The sequence below is a fragment of the Toxotes jaculatrix genome, chromosome 24 (assembly GCF_017976425.1).
Source record: "Toxotes jaculatrix isolate fToxJac2 chromosome 24, fToxJac2.pri, whole genome shotgun sequence".
In the NCBI taxonomy this organism is placed as follows: domain Eukaryota; kingdom Metazoa; phylum Chordata; class Actinopteri; family Toxotidae; genus Toxotes; species Toxotes jaculatrix.
Genome location: NC_054417.1, coordinates 10485704 through 10505902, shown reverse-complemented (window position 1 = coordinate 10505902; position 20199 = coordinate 10485704). Strand labels below are relative to the sequence as shown.

The 20199-nt window shown below is 46.5% G+C and overlaps 2 protein-coding genes across 4 annotated transcripts in view; one reads left to right on the top strand and one right to left on the bottom strand.

Annotated features, from left to right (window-relative positions):
- Positions 1–1065: 1065 nt before the first annotated feature.
- stk24b (serine/threonine kinase 24b (STE20 homolog, yeast)) lies at positions 1066–6925 on the bottom strand. Its single transcript, XM_041031923.1, has 11 exons — positions 6096–6925; positions 4286–4516; positions 3918–3974; positions 3496–3604; positions 2987–3144; positions 2716–2901; positions 2385–2533; positions 2021–2144; positions 1657–1725; positions 1439–1575; positions 1066–1327 (listed from the first exon to the last, which is right to left on the bottom strand). Exons 1-11 carry the CDS (start codon positions 6135–6137, stop codon positions 1291–1293), a joined length of 1299 nt encoding a protein of 432 aa, XP_040887857.1. The 5' UTR covers positions 6138–6925; the 3' UTR covers positions 1066–1290.
- Positions 6926–8036: 1111 nt separating this feature from the next.
- Positions 8037–20199, top strand: part of LOC121177825 (sodium-driven chloride bicarbonate exchanger-like) — a 28742-nt gene continuing 16579 nt past the window's right edge. For all 3 annotated transcript variants that reach the window (XM_041032178.1, XM_041032177.1, XM_041032179.1), the window contains exons 1-3: positions 8037–8447; positions 10195–10224; positions 18788–18869. In XM_041032178.1, the coding sequence (XP_040888112.1) occupies positions 8400–8447; positions 10195–10224; positions 18788–18869 (160 nt within the window). In that variant the 5' untranslated portion in view covers positions 8037–8399. The remainder of the gene's footprint in view (positions 8448–10194; positions 10225–18787; positions 18870–20199) is intronic.

Sequence of the window (20199 nt, the reverse complement as noted above, 5' to 3'; positions counted from 1 at the left end):
CTAAACAACGTTAAGCTTAGGATCAGAGTCGGATGATTCAGCAGGTGATTGAGGTGAAAGATTGGAACTCATGTCACTTCGAAAAGAAAACACGGGTGAATACTGAACTGAACGTCACTCACTGACGAGCAAATGAAACAAAACTAAAAAACACGTGGTGGTGAAATGCCGGAAAACACACACACAGCTGTATGTGTGTGTGTGTGTGTGTTATCTGAAAAAGGCAAGGCATTTTCTGTTCTTTCTCTTGGAGTAACTTTTGAAATCTTTAAATATCTACTTTTAAACATTATCAATATCTACAAAATGCGCATGACCATTTTGTACACAGTGATTCATTTCCCGCAATGACAACTTGTAATCATGTACAGCACGGCGACCAACGCCCCCCCCCCCCCCCTCCCCAGCCTTACCCCCCCTCCCCAGCCTTACCCCCCCTCCCCTTTCTCCCACTGCCTTGGAGGACAAAGTCCACTTAAAGCACTTTACCTGAGGTTTCATTAAGAATGCTGCAATTTGCCTAAACAGGGAGTCTTACATACGCAAGAGCACACGTGCACACACACACACACACACACACACAAACGAAACGCACGCACGCAACCTCGCTCACACACATTGTGCATTTTAAGCACACACACACACACATACACAAGTGCAGCTTGCACGCTAAGATAATATCCCTGCAGGTTCATCAAGCATGCTTTCAGAGGTTCTGGGGATATGACGCCTGCATGAAAGAGGGGGACTGAAGTCAGGTCTTGGATCTTGGGGGGAGGGTGGGGGATACGGGGGGTGGGGCTTGAGGGATTCTTCAGCTCCTCGTTGAGCAAAATTCCGTGTAGAGAGGCGTCCGTGCCGTGAGGCGTCTGGCATCGTCAGAGCCCCAGAGTCCGACTTGGCTGTTGACGTGTTTCTGGCGGGTCGCTCTGACTCTCGAGTCTTGTCCTATTGCAGCCGAGTCCACGGGTTCTACTGCCCTCTCTCCCCGCCCACAGTCGCCCCCCTCCCCCCTTTCATAAGTGGCTAAAAGAAACTCTCCGGAGTTTCTTTGTTATCCTCCGCTTTGGAGTTCAGTAATTTTTTCAGTAATTTCTTCTTTTTTTTTTTTTTACAGGCTAGGTTAGCGCCCCCCCATCACAAACACGGGAGGTCAAACATGGTCAGCTGGTATTGAATGAGATGACCCCTGACTTTTTAACCCTCTGACCTGGCTGTGGTATTGGGGGGCTGGGTGGGGTATGGGGTGGGGGGCCTGGGAGAGCAGGGTTGGGGGCAGAGAGCCAATCACTACGGGGAGGAGGAGGACGTCCTGCTCGTGGAGAAACTGCGGAAAGACGAGACAGGAACGGCAACGGGTTAGCACAAATCTGGACGCCGTGACGATGGAGGATTCTGGTTTTTTTTTTGCGTGTGGGATCGGCGTGGATGCCGTTACCTCTGCAGCCTGTGGACCATGTGGGCCACCAGGGAATCGGAGATGCCGGGGTAGGCCTCCTCGGCCAGCAGGATGGCCTCCCTCAGCTCATCCAGGACCATGGGGTTCCCGTTCACCTGCTCCTGTCTCGCCTTCAGCTGGGAGGGAGGGGACAGGTTTGGTTATTGATCAGAGACAAACGCGTGTTATCCAGAGGTTATCCAGATGTGGCTCTTTACCTCTGCTAATGCCGGAGAGATGACCGTGGCCAGGCTCTGTGAATAAGGCCTCTTTGGAATGTCTTTTGTCTGTGGACAAAACAGAGAGATGTGAGACTGGAAGAAAAAAAAAGGGTGGGGGGGAAGGAAGCGAGTTAAAGTAGCACAGCTTCACCTTAGGGGGATCTTTTTTTTTTTTTTTTTTTTAATCAGCGCAGCATGCACATTTCTCCAAATAACATCACAACATTTAATCATGGGTTGGTTCTTATGAAACAAGACCTGCAACCTTGTTCTTGTGAAGATCTGGATCAGATCCTAGAGGATGATCTGAATTTTTTTTTTTTTTTTTTTTTATTAAAGCTGTGATCCAGTCATGTCTCACCTGATCTGTGGCCCCTGACTGTCCCTCCCCATTCTGTAGCTTCTTGGGGTCCTTTTCTCGGATGGTGAAGATCCAGTCGTCGCTGCCGAAGTCGTTCCCTCCCGACGCCTGGCCATCCTGCTCTCTGATTGGACGGATATTAAAGAGGATTTTTTTGACATTTATCAGAGTCGGTGACGAAGTCTCTTAAGTTAAATGCTTTAAAGCTCGTCATAAAAAATGAGGGAGGACAAGCAGCACACAGGAGGTTTGTCTCCCTCAGCAGGATGTGTCAAATTTATTTTAGTACTTTTCAAAATAAGAGGAATAAGAGTAGCAACGACATACGGATATGATTTGTAAGAATGAAAATGGTCAGACTTACGAGTCAGACTCGTCAGAACTGGACTCTGTGGTTCTGGACTGCTCTGCCTTCCACCTCTTGTACTTGTCCACCAGCTCGGTCAGGTAGGAGGTCTTTTTCGCGTGGCGAACGATCAGCTTATGCTTCAGCAGCTCTTTGGCGGTCGGCCTCTGTTGGAAAAGTGAATGAATGAGATGAGCACATAAGAATAATAATAATAAGAAGAAATCCTTTATTAGTCCCTCAGTGGGGAAACTGCATTTAGCAACAGCAAGATTACAGTCCAGTAAGTGATACATGATACATCTGTATCCTTACGTACAATTAAAAAAAAATTTTTTTTTAAACGTACAAAACTGGGCTCTTTGTTGAGACAGGCCTCGACAAACTCCTTGAGCGGTTTGCTGTAGTTCCCCTCCAGCGTGGGCGGGTTGTTCTTTGGGATGAGGAATAACACCTTCATGGGGTGGAGCTCTGAGTGAGGCGGCTCGCCTTTCGCCAGCTCGATGGCCGTGATGCCCAGAGACCAGATATCAGCCTGGGGAGACAGGGTGACGACTTAAGTCTTATTCTGACATAGACACAGAAGGAGTGTGATGTAACTCGACGGCTTTCGACCTCACCTTAGAGTCATAGGCCGACTGTTTGATGACCTCGGGGGCCATCCAGAAGGGCGTGCCGACGAAGGTGTTGCGTTTGATCTGGGTGTCGGTGAGCTGGCCGGCCACCCCGAAGTCTGCCAGCTTCACCTCTCCTTGCTCGGACAGCAGCACGTTGGCAGCTGTGGAGGGTGAGGGTGGTGGTGGGGGGGGGGGCACAGACTGAGTGAGACGCCGTGCTACATCCTCAGACACTTATGTCAAAGCCGTTTATCTGTGTCACCTATTTATTTAATAAACAGGGAAATAACTGTCAAAAGCCTTTTAGCGAAGCGCTGCAGCGCTCCCCTCGGCTCCCTGCTGAAATCCAAACTACATAATGAATGAAGCCATAAGTGGAAATCCATACCATTAACGTGTTACGTGATATTTATGTGTGTGTGCTCACTGATGCCGTTTAAGTCAACTGAAACCTGCGTCCTTTAATGGCAGCACTCTCCCTCACTCACTCACTCATTCATTCACTCGGCTACCTTTGATATCCCTGTGGATCTTCTTCTCCGAGTGCAGATACTCCAGGCCCTTGAGGATCTCCCTCAGGATCGTGGCGATCTGGGTCTCGTCCAGAGCTCCGGGCTCCATCTTCAGGAAAGAAAGAAACAAACAAACAAAAGAAAAAGCCTCAAATTCAAAGTCAGCTTCTAACCACAGTGAGATCAGATCAAGCTGTAGTTTTTTGTGGTGCAGGCACTTCATTACAAATGTATCTAGAACTTTTTTTTTTCTTTTAAACTGGATCATGGGGTTGGTGGGTGGTGGTATTTAACACACCCCAGCTAACCAATTTCCTGGGGAGTAACCCAGATAGTTAATTGACTTTTTTTGGATGATTAGAAAAGAAAAATACAGAGCTCAGTACAACAACAACAACAACATGGTGCGGTGAATCACTTACCAAGTCTAAGGCTGAGCCTCCACCTAAATACTCCATAATTATCCATAACTTTGTGTCCTGGGACAGAGGAGACAAGAGAAGGAAGAGAATGAGCAGCACGACAGCAAAGTGTCGAGAGCCAGGTAAACAACTTCTGATGACACTAGCAGGGGCTCTGGTGGGTGTCATGTGAGTCATCTGAGGCTAATCCGTTTTAAATTTAGGATTATTCCGGGACAAAGTGGGCAGGAGGACAGAAATCCCTCTGTGTGTCATCTCGTTTGTTCACTTGGAGGTTTGATTTAAGGGGAAAAAAAAATAATAAACACAGAACTTAAACTTGATTTAATAGTGTCTATATTCATGTCCATGTGTATAACTAAGATCACCTTCAGGTATGAGCCGTAGTACTTGGTGACAAACGGGCTGTCGCACTGGCTCAGCACCGTGATCTCCTGCTGGATGTCCTCGATCTCGTCCTCTGCTTCCTCCAGGTCTATGATCTTGATGGCCACGACCTTCTGGGTGCGATTGTCGATGCCTTTGAACACCTCGCCGAACGAACCCTTGCCAATGCGCTCCAGCTTGGTGAACAGCTCCTCCGGGTCAGCTTTGGCATTCTGGCGGTGACGGTGAGGGGGAAGCGGGGTGGAGTGGGGGGGGCAAAGCAGAGGAGGAGGAAAGGGGAGGCGGATTTCCAAAAAAAAAAAAAAAAAAAAGACAGGAAAAAAAGAAAAAGGAATGTTTGAAAAGAACTGGATGTTGGGGAGCGTAGGAAACACCAGCAGGGGGCCATTCTTCCAGGATACATTAATTCACTCATTGCAACACCTTGTGTTTTTGTACAGAGAGAAAGACACAGGAGAGTGAAAGGGAAAGAGTGTAACAATTGGACAACATGCAGATTAAAAAATGAATTTAAATAACACAAGACCTGTGCCTGGGTGACATTTAAGCCCTTTCAACACCCTGTTGCATCTTTTAATGATCTCTACCATCATTCCACTTTCTGATGCGCAACTTGTCCTAAGGACATCCGAGTGTGGAATGAAGGGGAAAAAAAAAGAGACTCGAACGCCTCAGGAAACGGACTAAAATGACCTAACTCTCCAGAGGCTGTTATGTGGGAAACACAAGAGCAGGCGCTGACAAAAACAACTTCCTTTTCTGACCTCTTTGGAGCAGGGACAGGGTCAATATGTGCGTTTGGAGATTGCTAAACATGAAACTGCAGCATAAAAGTCGGGATCCTTATGACACCGGTGGAGAGACTTTATTCAACACGCTAAAGTGTGATTGTGCTAATGGAAAGTGTGGTGCAGAACAGATGAAGAAGTGATACAGGAATGAGTTATAGTTCAGGAAAACAATTAGATGCTTTGTCAGGGAATGAGGGTTCAAACTGGAACAAGAGCCTCCAGTCAAAAGGCAGATAAATACTGACTGCTGCTGTAAATTTACTACTTCCATTGCAGGGGTAAGAGATTGATCATTTCACTTTAAATATGAAATATAAAATATCGCAGCTGACATGCGACAACTTCAGTTCCACTTGCCTCTGTGCCCCGATTCTCCCCCCACATTCTGCATCTGCACTCATTTACCTCCAAACCTGATAAGTCTGCTCACAAGCCTGCACGAGGGGGGGGGGGGGGGGGATCTAGCCTAGCACATGAAGCAGTTTACATTAGGAACGCTTATCTCCACTAGTTATCAACCCAACACAATTATCCCCTATAGGCACAATCCTAAAGATAGCAGCAGCAGAGGCAAGAACAAGGCTCATGTGTGCATGATAGTTTCTTTGTGCAGGGGATCTGGAGAGCTCCGCTGCCTTCAAGTGATGCATGAAATATTGGAATTTTGAAGTATGAGGTTATATTTCTGTTGCAAAGACGTGGCATTCAGTGGATGAAAGCATAGCAAAGATATACATGAACTTGCTGCTATGTTGCCTGGGGTCCCGTGCATGTTTAGGCTGCATGACATTCATTTTTACCATGACAAATGTTTCCGACTTCTTCCGACTTTTAAGAGGTGTAGCTACTTGAATCCTAAAACCACTGAGTTAGATGTGTGTGTGTGTGCAGTGAGCAGTCCGCGCAACCCAAAAGCAGGGAGTCGACACAGTGTACATTTTGTTCTGGCAGTCACCGCAACTAGTTGTTGCGGAGCAAATTTAAACGACACTTGGCTTACCTGCATCCCTGGCAGGTTACCCTGAACGGGAGAATGGGCCATGGTGATGCTGCCTGGATTCGCGCCCGGTCCAACAACAGCACGGCTGAGATCTCCTCGGCTTGACTTATGTTTACAGTCCCCGGTACCGTTAATGTTTATCCTCCAGGACACCTGTTTACCCAGGCCTACCGGGAACCGTGTCGGGTACGTTTATGTACAGAGGAATATGTCCTTCCTTCACACACACACGCACACACACTCATACACTCTGTTGTGTCTTCTCCTGTGTCGGAACAACCCCAAGTCACCCAAAACAGCTGAGCAAGCTAACAGACGTTCGCTAATGCTAACTCCGAAGCTGCAAACGAGAAATCCGCAATGTTAGCTTGCTAACCAGTTAGCTAAGCGTTAAGTAGTGCGTTCAATCCAATTTCCCGCTAGGGGAAGTTCTGCTGCTGCAACGAATTTCAGTCCTCAGAAACGAACAAGTAGCAAAAACTGTTTATTTCGAAATTACTTGACTGTCACTTTATGAACGCGTATTCTCTCGCTAACGGTGTTGTCAGCTAGCTAGCATGGTTAGCTCACTAGCTAGCTAGCCAACGCAGACGACCTGACAAACGTTCTGTCAGCGAGATGGCTCGGAGCACAATTTGTCTGCATACCGCAAATGTCACCCACAGAACGGAGTCTTGAATTAACCGATCATCCAGCTTTTTAAAAAATCTTTGCACTAGGTCCTCTCCAGCAGCTCTGCAGCTCTTGCATCTGCAGCAGGGATAGCACGCCAGTGTTTTTGTTTCCTCTCTCACTTTCGTCCCGTAGTCTCGGCCATCTTGTCGGGTGCCGTGACGCCAGGCTGGGGCGGATCCGGATCCGGATCAACAACAACATCCTGACCTCACTCCCACCCAGGTGCTGGAGGCAGGTGGTCATCAAACATCCACCAAACTTTTGGAAGTAAGTGACACTTCAACGGATCCATACAAAACCGTATTGTTACAGCTGTTCACCTCAAAACTGTGATCTGGTGATTTGATCCAGGCTCTGTTGGACACACCTGCAAAGTGCATGGGATCCTGCGAAATCCTGTCCTGATCCTCGTGATGGGAATCATTGCCCTGGACTCACTGGTAATCATACTGAAACACACTTTTCCCTCACTAAAGGCTGCATCAATTTAGCAGGCTAACTTTATTGCAGTGATATACTTTCATCCTGCATGTTTTCTTTTGCAGGATTTACATGCATATCGCATGTCCGTGGACTGAGATAAAAAACAATTGCACTGCGAGTAGCATAAATTAAATTCTAATGATTCTCCAACCAATCCAATTTGCAGTGCAGCAACCCTAATTGAGCTGAATCGAGGTGCCGTTGCATGGATTCAACCACAAGAGGGCGCCAGTGTATAGACCTCACCGCTGCAGCATCCTAGTGTAATCTGGATGCTGATACCGGACTACGCCGGTGCATCATCGCGTGCTGCGGCTAGAAATAATGATGCAGCCGGTGTATTTGTTATACAGGATAGTTGCTGAGAACATTTAATAGAGCATCATGCGAAAAAATATATATATTCAAAATCGAAAGGAGTGCAAAATATGATCACAGTGACAGAAGGCATGTGTGGCGCAGGCCGGTGGTCGAGAAAATGCACATGGGTAACTCAGCCTTCATTGGGAAGGCACTGCAGCACGATTGTATGGTTATTGCTGCTTCCTTTAAATTAGATTCCGCTGCCAAGAGGGATCTGACCTCTGAAGGCGACATGACGGGAAGAGATGTGGCTTAAATAGCCGCCTATAGGAGGCTACATCATGGAGATATGTATAAAACGCGGCGGGTTGCTTTAAATTCATGCGTTACACACGTCCCTGTCAGTAACCTAGTATAAGAGATTTTATTTTTCATTTGAGATTTATTAGACTAAAATATATCCACGCATGCCCGCTCCTGTGTGTATTTGGATAAATGCATATTTATGAAGGAATAGCCCTCGCACATGATTTCATGGATAAAAAAAGGCTGCGCGCAGCGGCTCCCACTTGCGCCGCGTCCAGGCTCGAATAACGCGTGTAAATGGGAAGCACTGCCTCCCCTCCTTCATGCGTAAATTATGTAGGGCAGGACGGGAATGCTTTGCTACCTCCATTTGAGAAAAACCGGTGAACGTGAGGAGGGGATAAAAAACAAAACAAAAACAGAAATCTGAAAAAAAAAAAAAAAAAACCCCAACCACCATCGTCTTCAACCAGCGTTGGACAGAGGCGGAGTAGCGCATCACGACTTGCCTATTGTGAATCCAAGGAGAGGAAAAAGATGGACATCACGGATCAAGGAGCTCAAATGGAGCCGCTCTTACCAACGGTAAGACAAAAAACATCTACATTTATATTCACTTTCATATACTGTTGCTTTGAATCAGAGACAAACCTGAATGCACCGTTGGTGCCTCAGTTTATGTAATTTCCCTTTAGTATAAATCAGGCACAGTCAGGATGAAGCGTTCCATCCATGTATGATCCATTTAAAAAAAAAAAAAGGCTAGATGTGTATTTCAAGATGACCCACATTTTGGTGGCTTTTACCGGTGGCGTGTCGCCTGGAAATCATGACCAACAAGGATGTTGCGCACCATAAATTGACAAAAGTGATGCTTCCACCGTGTGCACAATACATGTTGGAGCTAAAGATGATATCTCTGTCACTACAAACGCCTACGCCTTCACACAGAAGGCATTTGTGTTGCACTGTACAGGTTGGTACAGTGTTTCACAGCAGCATAGAAAGGCTCCATAATTATTATTATTATTATTTTTTGCCTTTCAGCCAAAATCATATGCTGTTACCAGTCGACCCAGTTTTTTTTTATTCTCTTTATGTAAGCTGCTGTCAAGCTGTTGCTTTAAGTATACAGTACTGCAGGTCCAAGATGTGACACTGAGATGAGAACATGAAGTGTTTGATCCTAGCAGTGAGGAGACGGAGGGAGGTATATGCCTCATCAGTTGGATTTAATGAGACTGCTGTCTTTACATCTTTCCACCAGGAGCTTTAGTGAATTATTACAACATTTGCATCACCTAATTGGCCCACTGTGAGTGGTGTAATATACATGTGGACATGAGAGTCCTGGCTTCTCTCGAAATCCCCCTCCAATCCACCTGTGACATAGAAAGATGCTACCGAAGCATCCCAAAGAGTTATTTATTCCACCGAGAGACACACAGTCCTCTCTCTCTCCAGTGTTGTGTTACATGTTAGTGTAGTACAGCATGGGACAAGAATTGTCCACTCAAACAAGCATAATGTCTCAAGCGTTGCACATTGAGCCACTGGAAGGCAGAGCCTGTAGCTCTGTGGTCATCCTCCCCTCATTAGCATTCAGGTGCCGTGAAAGGAGGGGGGGAAAAAAAATGTCCGCTGCCTCGGATGCCCTGTCAGTGCCAGAGGAGAGAGATGAAATATATTGCTTTTTTTTTTTTTTTTTTTTTTTCCTCGGCCTGTTTAAAAGCAGCAATTGCTCTGGAGGCAAATCAATACTCTCGTCGTTTGTTCTATTTGTGGATGGTGTTACATGAGGACTTCGTTTTCCGGGGCTTGCAGGGTACAGTGAAGCCTGACAGAGCTGATGTGCTGATGTGGGATGGCTGTTTCTGTTTCCTCTGCAGTCTCAATGCAGTGTGGTCGCTTCCCTGTCATTGTAACTCATTGCTGCTCCCCCACCTCCCCCCCACCACCACCCTCCTCCCGTCCCCTCCGCCTGCGCAACAAGCAAATGCGTTGTCATGGTTTCGCCACAACGTGTATGGGTATGTGAGGTGTTAGTATGGTGAGAATCTCAGGGACTCCTCGGTACACAACATGGCTAGAGAAACTATCCCATTGTACCCCATTCTACCAGGTTACCAAGTTCCCAAGGTCAAGCGTGAGAGTATGTTTAATTTACAGCAGGAAGGACTGTACTTGAATGCATCATTGCTAATGCCATATCTCTCAGCTGCCTTTCATTTGGGGGACACTTGAATTTACTACATGCTGGCATGACAGTAATGCACCCACATGCCTCGCTTTTGTCCTGTTGACTGATTTCTTGATGTTCTTTGCCTTGCAGGAGCAAAGTTCCCAAGAAAATAAAGATGTGGTGAGTACACGTCTCATTCACTTCGCATCGAGCCTGCAGAAAATGTCACAATAACGATGCCAACTCAATTTTAACGCACTCCTTGGAAACTAGTTTTAAAACCACGGGGGGAAAATCAGGAAATCAATAGGAAAAGTAATAAAAGAAGCAAAGAAAGGGCAAAGGAAGAGTAATGAAAAGGGGGGTCACAAGAAATGCACTGACTGTCACTATGTTAAAACAAGCCTTACTTAGATAGGAGATTGAATGCAGGACTTATCACAATATGGCAAAAATCTGATCACATTCAGCTGTTAATCCATTGTTTTCTCTAATCTATAATCTACAGTAATATTGCACAGCTGTATCTGGTTTATATCTTTAATTAACCAGCTTGTTAAGCAGATGTCCTGCATTTTTAGATCACAGTGGTCGCACCTGTCACTATGCATCCGGCCGTGAACACGCTGGCTAAATAAATAAGAATAGATAACAGGAATTAAGTGATGTTGAAGGCTTTCAACATCTCACACGCTCACAGGACGTGAGTGTAAGCAGACGACCCCGGGGGCAGCCGTACGGGAGAGTTTTGATGCGTGCATGTCATCTCCTCTGACAAAATATTGCTTATGCAACGGTGGGCCGTGAGCCAGACTGAGGACAAGACTGAGCACAAAGTGTGTGTGCCACTGGCCAAACTGTGAATCCTCCACCTAGTAGAACTTCTTTCTATATTTAAGCAAGTTTAGAGTAAATGTAGCTCTGTAATTTGGGGACACAATTTAAAGTTTTCGAATGTCCCGTTCTGGACAAAGGACTTTGTCAAACACAGTTTCACACAGCAGTGGCATTTCAGTGATCTTAAAGAAATGTGTGTGTTTGTTTTCTTGCTGAGAGGAAGAGGAGAAGACTGACACCGCTCTCATGTCTGTCATGTCAGCATCTATGGCTATGCAGAAAAAAAAAGACATGTTAACTTATCTTGAAAATGAAACGTTTAGGTTTTATTGGTGATTATGCTCCAGACAATTCAGGCAGCTGCTCCATCCAGTTAAGAAATACACTGTAAATCACCCATCAGTCACATCTTTACTGGAACTCCTGTGGCCCTGGTCTTGGATTTGACTTGGACTTGACCGTCGTGGTCCTAATTACGACCCTGACATAACAGCAGGCTCTCTGCCCGGCTGTCCAGTTAGAGCTGGTTGATTGGCTGGGTTGGAGAAGATCAGTGAGGACAGACAGGAGGAAATCTGCCGGAGTTGCCCGGGCCTGTTCTTTTTGAATGTGGTGTTCTTGGATCGGTGTGAAAAATCTCTGTTTTCGACTTGGTGGTCCAACTGTGCAGGCAGGAAGCCTCCCAGCAGCAGCAGCAGCTAGGAGCCTGGGCCGGCTGTGCTGTCTTTTCCACGGTTAATTATAGCAGTGCCAGTGGAGGGGAGACTGAAGAGGGCATGGAGGTAGGCAGAGGGAGAGGGTACAGATCTGGATGGAGAATATGACGGACAGATGGTTGGATGAGAAGAGAGTAAAATTAGATTCTGTGTTGTTAAGTGTGATTTGGCTGTCTGATCATCACCTGTGAGTACTGTAATAATAAGCGTGCGGTCTTCTTTGCTAATGAAGGAAAATGTGAAGCTGACGTAAAATGCACGGGCGGCGTTGTTGTCATTTGAGCGGTCGTATTCAGGCGGTGCAGCAAGAAATAGCTGCTCGTTCCTCCGGATCTGTTTCGAGCACACCATGTCTCGATCACAGTTTTGCTGACAGTGCACTACAGCCAGAGAGCAGCTTCTTTGCCTCAGGTATGCTGTGCAGACACACACACATACACACACACACAGGAACATGCACTTAAAGATGCACATAGTGCACAGTGTAAGTCAGAAACTCTGACCCCGCTCACTGCTTCCTCCGCTTGAGGTCTGCGGTGACCATGGCACATGTAGCCGTGTGGTGTGCAGGGGCTGTGTGAAGCCCCTCACACAGGATGATGCCGGTTGACTCCCTGCGACCTAAGGCTTCTCTTAGGTAACAGAGCCACAGAGCTTGGGAGGCTCAGCAGAGCAGAACCGTTGCATGGCACAGCATCGGTGATGTCAGAGCGCTAATCTCTCTGGGGGGATTGGCGGATGGACGCTTGTCAGAAACATTTGATGCTACCCTGGATGAAAGCCGTTGGAGACAGAGGGGAGAGACAGAGGCTGAGGCAGAGCTGGAGCTGCGCTGAGCTCCCCGCTCCTCTTGTTTTTTTATGTTGCGCTCGTGGTGGGTTTTTTTTTTTCGGGATGAGGTCGCTGGCATATTCCAGCATGGGAAGAGCGGCCGAGGAGAGCGGCTGAGGAGCGGAGAGGGTGGGCTTTGAACTCGAGAGCTCAACGGACCGAGCTGACTCTGAATCACTCTCTGACTACTTCATACACAATCACAAACACACACTCTGAGCTCAGAGTGGGGCTCAGGCCCTGAGCCTTAGCCTCTCATCTTACCACTGCCGCAAGCACAAGGGGAGTTAGCGGGCATCCTGCCCCAACCTTAAGGAGGCACACCATGCTTTCACAGGACCACAATAAAGGATTTATTTATCAGGTAGGTTGCTCTAACTTAGCTCTCAAAAGTGTTTTTGAGAACAGCCTTTCCGAGGGAGAGCACCGAGGGTGACTTTACTTAAAATAGTAATTAGTTAGCCACCACTGAGTTGTGTTGATGTTGGCATCATGCAAAAATCTGCATTTGTTTCTGTTTCAAAGGGATTTGGATGCACTGTGATCGTGAAGCTGAGGTTTAACAGTAGCTCGAGGAGCTGGAAGAAGCTCGCATGTGATCCTTTGCATGTTACTGTTTTGCTGCATATTGTTAATGCATGTATAGTTAATAGGCTGCGGGAGGCTTTGCTTCCTGTGCTGCAGAGAGGGCCGGTTGTGCTGATATGCATGCGAAAGGTCCCAAGGAGGTTGGCTGACAGATGGGACTGTCATTCTGGGGCGAGCGAGGAGCTTATACCCGCTGTACTGACCCTGGTGATCTCTGAGGGAGAAATGGGTGAACAAAAGCCGGCAGCGTTGGATTTGTTTGTGTTTGAGTACTTTGCCGCGTAGATAGATTTTTTTTTTCTAGTCTTTTAATGTTTTGAGGACATGCAGTGATTTTTTTCCTACCTTCTGCTTCAAATCCAAGCAGCGTCCAAAAGAAATCTTGACCTGCCTCTGATGTTGGAGGGCGGGATTCACACCTCTTATCTCCCTGCGTCCGACAAGGTCAGAGAGAAGTGAGGATGCAGAGATGCTCCCAGCGTGCTTAGCATATTCTTCCCTGTGATGCTGCCGATGCTGATCCCGCTGCCATTGCCACGGTAACCGCGGCCATCTGTAGGGATGAAAACCAAGACGACAGAAGCAGGCAGCCAATCACAGTGCTTGTACAACTCCTGAGAATCCATCTCCCCTCTTAGCTAGCTACAAGCTATAGAATCACTCGAAAGTCCACTAAAGCAGATTGAAAGTAAACAGATTTATATTAAGACCCATGGATTTTGCAGCTTACTTTATCTGATATGATTTCTAGTGTGCACCTCCTGGCCTAGATCTCAAGGTATGGTAATGTAAACATTCATCATCCCTGCTGTTGTAAAAGCCTCCGGAGAGCTCAACTGAAGAACATAGAAATGAGGTCACCTCTCTGCTTCCCAGAGAGAGAGAGAGATGTGATAATGTACACAGATTTCCTGGAAAGGAAGGTTGTGAGAATCAATAGGTCTGTGATTCATCCCGGCCCGAGAAGATGGAATATAAGCTCTCAGACAAATCTGCCGTGGACACTTGAAGACGTCCTTCGTTGTTTTGGAACCACTTGCGTGTGAAAAATAACTTAACCGGATAGTTAATACACCCTGATCATGTTGCATTTGCTGTTTTTTTTTTTTCCTCCATTATGGCTCTTGTTTTCGTTCCCACGCACCGGTTGAAGATGAACATGAAAATGAAAATACTTCACTTTCATTTTTAGTTTTGCAGACCGATCCTAATTGCAAATACAGCGACTCTGTCTCTAACTCTGAAAACCAAAGCGCTGCTTTTTTATGCTTACATCAGCTGACCAGGCTATAAATCAGTGGCACCTGGCAACCGGAATATTCTTAGGATCGTAAAATAGGTTTCCAGAGGACGGCACTGCTTCTATTACTCTAATACTCACACAGAGGTCAGAGCTGTGAGGAAAGTAGAACACACTGCAGAGCAGATTTGGAGACTGTAACGATAGGATATGGTGGAATGGTCCTTCTCTGGAGCAGGATGTTTGCAGCTACACTACAAGTTTTGCTGGAGTTTTTGTCAAAACTTTTTCTAATGTCAGGTCAAGTGCGTGTATGCCGATAGACAGACGGTTCTGTTGTTCTTCTGGGTTGCTTTCCCACGACGGTCGATTCTGTTTTTTCCGGTTACCTGGGGTCACAGATGTGTTTACAAAAGCCAGGGTTGAAAGGTTAGCCGTCTGATGATCCCGAGGACGCAGTGGCTTTGTTGTGGCCCCTTTTCAGGGCAATCACTCAATCCTCTGCAGGCACCGTTTAACAATGTCGGACATGAAACTCATTAGGAAGAGTGGTCGGGACACGGACCACACACGTGTAGCAGCCTGAGGTGTGGAATCAGGTGCTGAGAGGTGGCAAATAAATTGGTTTAGAAAGGCACCAGATCTGATGAGTGGGCGTGGAGGATTTGACTTTAACGAAAGTAAAAGTAATGAGTAATGTAATCATTACTTTTGCTGATGAGTAATTAGTGTTAACTGCTTTCAAGTAACTTCCCCAACACTGTTTCTGGGTGTAGAATTTACTTGGGTGGCCCCTTGGGGGCCGGTTGGTGCAGGATATTGGCTTTGAAGCTCGACTGTATGCGCTGAATCAAAATCAGTTGAAGCCCAAAGTCGAGCCTTCGTCGTGAAGGTCACGATGCTCTACTTACCATCCCTGCACAAAGGCTTGCGCTGTGCTCACATACATGAACACACGCATGCACACTTAACGCCGTGTGACATGGGGACATCCCCTGGTCCTTGGTACATGTCAGGCCTGAAGCCTTTCGCCCCTCTTCCCCCTGTGCATTGCTCATTCATCCACACTGCTCCTCCCCATCACACCAGTGCCTGCAGAGGAGCTGTGATGCACACACTGCGTCCCTGTGTGTACAGTACATGTGCAGCTTGCATTGTATGAATGTGTACATCCTATTTGCTGCTGTGTGTAGGACGAGTGTATGTACACACTGAAACAAATCAATGACCTGTAAAGGAAAGAAGCTCATGATGGAAAAAAAAAAGCTTCAAGGTGAACAAATGTAGACATAATATACGTTGCATATGAGTGCGTCTGTGCATCACTCCTGGTCACATGTCTACCCCTCCTCCACCTCTTCCATCCCAACTCCCCTGGAGTCTCGGTCACATGCTCTCTTCTGCTCCCGTCGCCCACCCGCCCCCCCACCCCGTAGCCTTCATCACCAACCAGCGGACCAACGGAGAAATGGCTGATTTAATTCTCCCCATCACGCAGGGCCCTCCATCACTGATCCCATGCTCAGAGACAAGGTTTTATCCTGCTCGTAAAGGCTGGCAGATTAATCTCAACCCAGATTGGTGAGCTGGGATGCGGCTCTCCGGGCTGGTCTGGGGTCAGCAACATGAGGTAGAGAAACCAGTGTCTATAAATAGAAGCAGGGACCTGCAGGCAGGAGATTCTGGCTCATCTGTTATGCTGAGCAGGGTAAAGCCTTGTTTGGAACAAAACAGAGAGGGGCATAGCACCAGGCTTAGAAATATTACATAGTCATTGATAGAGTCAAAGATATAAATGAAGCTGTTGGGAAAAGGAAGCAGATTTTATTCTGCTCAGTTCACTGTTTTCCCTTTTGTTTCAGTTGTTCACTGCATTGCACGGTCGTAGCTAAAGTCTAAAGTTTAAAAATGGCTTCCAGTCGCATACAGTAGAGTGGTGCCACTGCAGTGCTAATGGAGGGGCTATGTGGGATACATACAGGGGACTTGAGAGATGACTGTCACACCTCATGTTGGACATGTGTTTAGAGTTTACACACAGTCTTAATTCAATGCAGTGCAACGGTAGTTTTTAAAATCCTCGTCCTGTTGCCATCTGGTTGTGCTCGTGCCGGAGCTTTGAACGTGCATGCTAGCTGAATTTAGAGATGCGTGTGGTTCTCATGGGTTGACGGCGGGGGAGACACAGTCTGTTACTGACACTGACGGAGTTTCTCTGGGGACCTGCAGGGGCCCCCGACCAGCAGTGCCAGCCCCCCGGGGTCAACCCCCTGCTCCTCTCCCAGGGTTGTCACAAACACTCACATCTTTGCTGCTGTCACTACCATGACAGCAAAAAAAAAAAAAAAAAGATAAGACATTTATTAGTTATGAGGCTAGTATGTCAGGTCTCTCTCTTCAGCTCTTTTGGCCACCCCAAACCATGAATATTACCCCTCTGTCTTGAGTGCTGATTATGTCTGTGATTACTCACGTTGTCCGTCTGTCTGTGGAGGGTTGGATCGGAGTGGACTGGACTGCAGAGGCAATGGACATTGACAAAATTAACACATAGAGAAAAAAAGTCTCTCAGATTGCCACTAACCATCTGCCAGGGGGAATCTAGGGAAGTCTGTCTACAGGGACTTGATGATGATGATGAATCCTTAACTGAGCCTGCGTGCGTGTGGTTGCACGTCTATGCGAGTAAGTGTACTTGCTCTGTTAATGTCCCTGCGTACAGTAAGCCCACCATGTCAGCTCTCAGCATCTGTCCACACACGCCTTTGATATGTCGGCTTGTTTCTCACATGTTTGTCCATGTGTGTGGGTCTGTGTGTGTGTGTGTGTGTGTGTGTGTGTGAGGACTGTCCCACCACCAGTTGCTTAATCGCTCAGCCCTAGAGATTGACGGCCAGGGTCAGCCACCTTTAGCTTGACGGAGTATAGCACATCCCTCATAGGAAGTTTATTTATTTATTTCATGTTATTTACAATATAGTAGAGCCCCATTCGGACAACACTAAAAGGGGAGGTGAGGAATAAGATATTCTCTGTGCTCCTCTTAAATTTAATAATTGTGCAGTACAATAAAGTCTTTTGAAATATAGTATGATATAGTATAATACAGTAGCACCAGCTCTTTCCACCGGGGCTGGAAACCAGCATGGAATATCAATAACTACTGTGCTAAGAACAACAAGGCAGCTGGAGTGAGAAATAATTGCTGCAGCAGCACTAACGACCTAATGCAGGACAGGTACACAGTCAGGACCCACAGCAAATCCACCGAGGGCGTCTAGAGGGCACAGGACACACAAACTTAGAGATAAACACTGGACTCACAACACACAAACACACACACACACACACACTGGTGCGAGACAGAGTGAGATACAGAAGAGGAGGGAGAAGGTTATGGAGCAGGCATCACCATGACAACTTTTTGTTCTGGTGTTCATGGCCTGGAGGTATTGGCGTGCAGCTTCCTGGGCAGCAAGGTTTTGAATTTGATAAGAGCAGCTGCAGGGAAGCCATCTCTCCTACCAAAGCTAAAGCTGTCAATATCACTGTCCTCTGGCTTAAACTATCACGACTGGATGCATATTGCTTCTACCATCCAGTGTTAGGAGCTGTTGGTTTTTCAGTGACGGCTCTTTTTTGAGTTGATAAGTGTTGATTGGAGAGTTGCGGGGTCCTCTCGTGACGTTGAGCTACGGCTTGAGGGCATCTGTTAAAAATGATCCGCTGACATGGAGTGTTAATTTTAACAGACTGAGAACCGGCGAATTTTTGTTGCAGTATTTGTGCGTGGACATTTTAATTTTGCGGGGTCTGTCCCCAGGGATCAGATGATGGGTACACCTCCATCCGGGGTTGAAAACACCATTAAATAAAAAGCACGTGTTTTGATTAAATATTAAAAAGCATGCAAAGACCAATTCTTCCCTCTTACTTTCAGGGCAAACACTATTTACATTGTGAAATAACCAGGAAAGCACTATGCTGCATCCATTAGCACCAGTTCTCTCCACATCCAGCATGTGCAGCTGCTCCAGTTCCCGAGAAATTCGCCTTGCCGGAGGTGTGGGAGGCAGGCAGAGCGTTGACATGATTTAAGCCTGACGCACAATGAAGCATTCTTGCTAAAACCATGACTCAAAAAACCACGGCATAATCTGCCACTCAGCAGATGAGCGGGGCTTTTTTTCAAATTGCAATAGGCTGCCTTTTGTTGCCATGGTGACAGCCAGTTGGAAGTTAGCCTTACAATGCTGAGTTTCTCTTTATGTGTGTGTGTGTGTGTGTATTTATTTCAGGGCACATCCTCCCACTAGGCGGGGAGGAGGTAGGGTGGGCAGTGTACTCTTATGTAACAACTTGCAGCATTTAGATGAAATATGGATTTTGCTTTAGTGAGGACAGAGAGGCTCCTTAGACCGACATGTGCCATGAAACCACAAGTTCATATGTACAGTTTGTGTGAATCTATTGTTAAATATATGCAAAACAACCTCTTGTCTGTGTGTATGTGTGTGTGTGTCTCTGACAGAGGACTGATGAGGAGGCAGTGGTGGACCGCGGGGGCACGCGCTCCATGCTCAACACCAACTTCGAGAAGGAAGAACTCGAAGGTAAAAACCCATAAGTGACGGAATATTCGGATGTTTCATCCCTAGAGTGTGAAACTCAAAACTCATGTCGTAGCCTACATTACCCACGATGCAGCTCAACAGCAATTTGATTGATGGGATGTTGTAATACACGATGCCCCCGCAAAGTAATAGCAGAAAAAGTTGTCTAACAGCAGAATTACGGACAGAGGAGAAAACATGTCTGTCCACCCGCCTAAATCGTTACAAATGGATATTAGGTTTTGATGTGAGTCCTTGCAGCATCACAGAGCAGGGGGCTTTATTCTCAGCCGTTTGCATTGCAACTTTCATCCACTGTAAATTAGACGGAGACGATCATTTCTGCATCAGCAGTATCCTGAATAGAGAAGGATGGTGACTAAAATACAAGCTTGGTCATGGAGGAATAGTATTCAGGTCAAATCATTTTTCTAAGAAAGAGTCAAAGAGCGACATCTTTCCTCTCCTTTTGTGTTTGAATGTAATATCTTTATTGTTCCAAATGAAAGTACTCAGCGGACTGAGTAAACTTCATGGATCAGGACTCAGGGCACATTGCTCCAGCACTACAAGTGGCTCTTTAATCAGAACTGAAGAAACTTCTCACTTTCTTGCTCTTACTGTTGCTGCTACTATCTGCCCTCCTACATGTACAACCCACAGATGAATGGAAGCTCAGATACAGTCGCAGCAAATAACAAATGATGCTTAATTACTTAGTTACCTTTATAGATACCTGATACTTTCTGATAGATAACAGTGTTTTCATCTTTGAAACTTATAGTTCTTAAACCGGTCTTTCAGCCCTGAGAAGAATCAAATGGCAAAATGTAAAAAATGAACTCACATTAATCCAGGAAACATTAGAATTCCTCCTCATATAAGATTCAGATAATATAAAGAACCCGGTCCCTCCGGTTGCCAGGCAACGTTCACTGAGGTAGCCAGGAAAGGAAAGATGTCACTCTTTGATTCTGACACTCTGCCGGTGAGAAGGTGTTTTCATCTCAAGGACTCTCATCTTCGGATGACGGCTGCGGTAATGACTAGCTCTCTGTCTGGCGCTGTGGTAACGCTGACACTGCAGGGAGGAGGAGATCCTCTGAAGCTGTCGCCCTCCCAGCTACACCGCCACGCACCTGCTTCCCTGTTCTCAATCACTTGCACTTTAGGATAAAAAAAAAATATGCTAAACTGTATTAGATAAAGTAGTCTTTACTGTAGCTGCTGTAAATTGAACTCTAGTCAGTAGAAGAAGTCTACACACTGCGTGAATTCAGGCCTTGACGGACTGAAAGCCACCGAGATGCGGCCACAGAAGAAAAGAGAA

Bases quoted from the DNA above. Each gene is read 5' to 3' on its own strand.
- stk24b (XM_041031923.1), bottom strand. From the start codon at position 6,137: ATGGCCCATTCTCCCGTTCAGGGTAACCTGCCAGGGATGCAG. The intron at 2,902-2,986 runs GTGAGGTCGAAA...CTGTCTCCCCAG, and splicing joins AGTCGGCCTATGACTCTAAG to GCTGATATCTGGTCTCTGGG. The intron at 1,328-1,438 runs GTAACGGCATCC...GTCTTTCCGCAG, and splicing joins ATGGTCCACAGGCTGCAGAG to TTTCTCCACGAGCAGGACGT.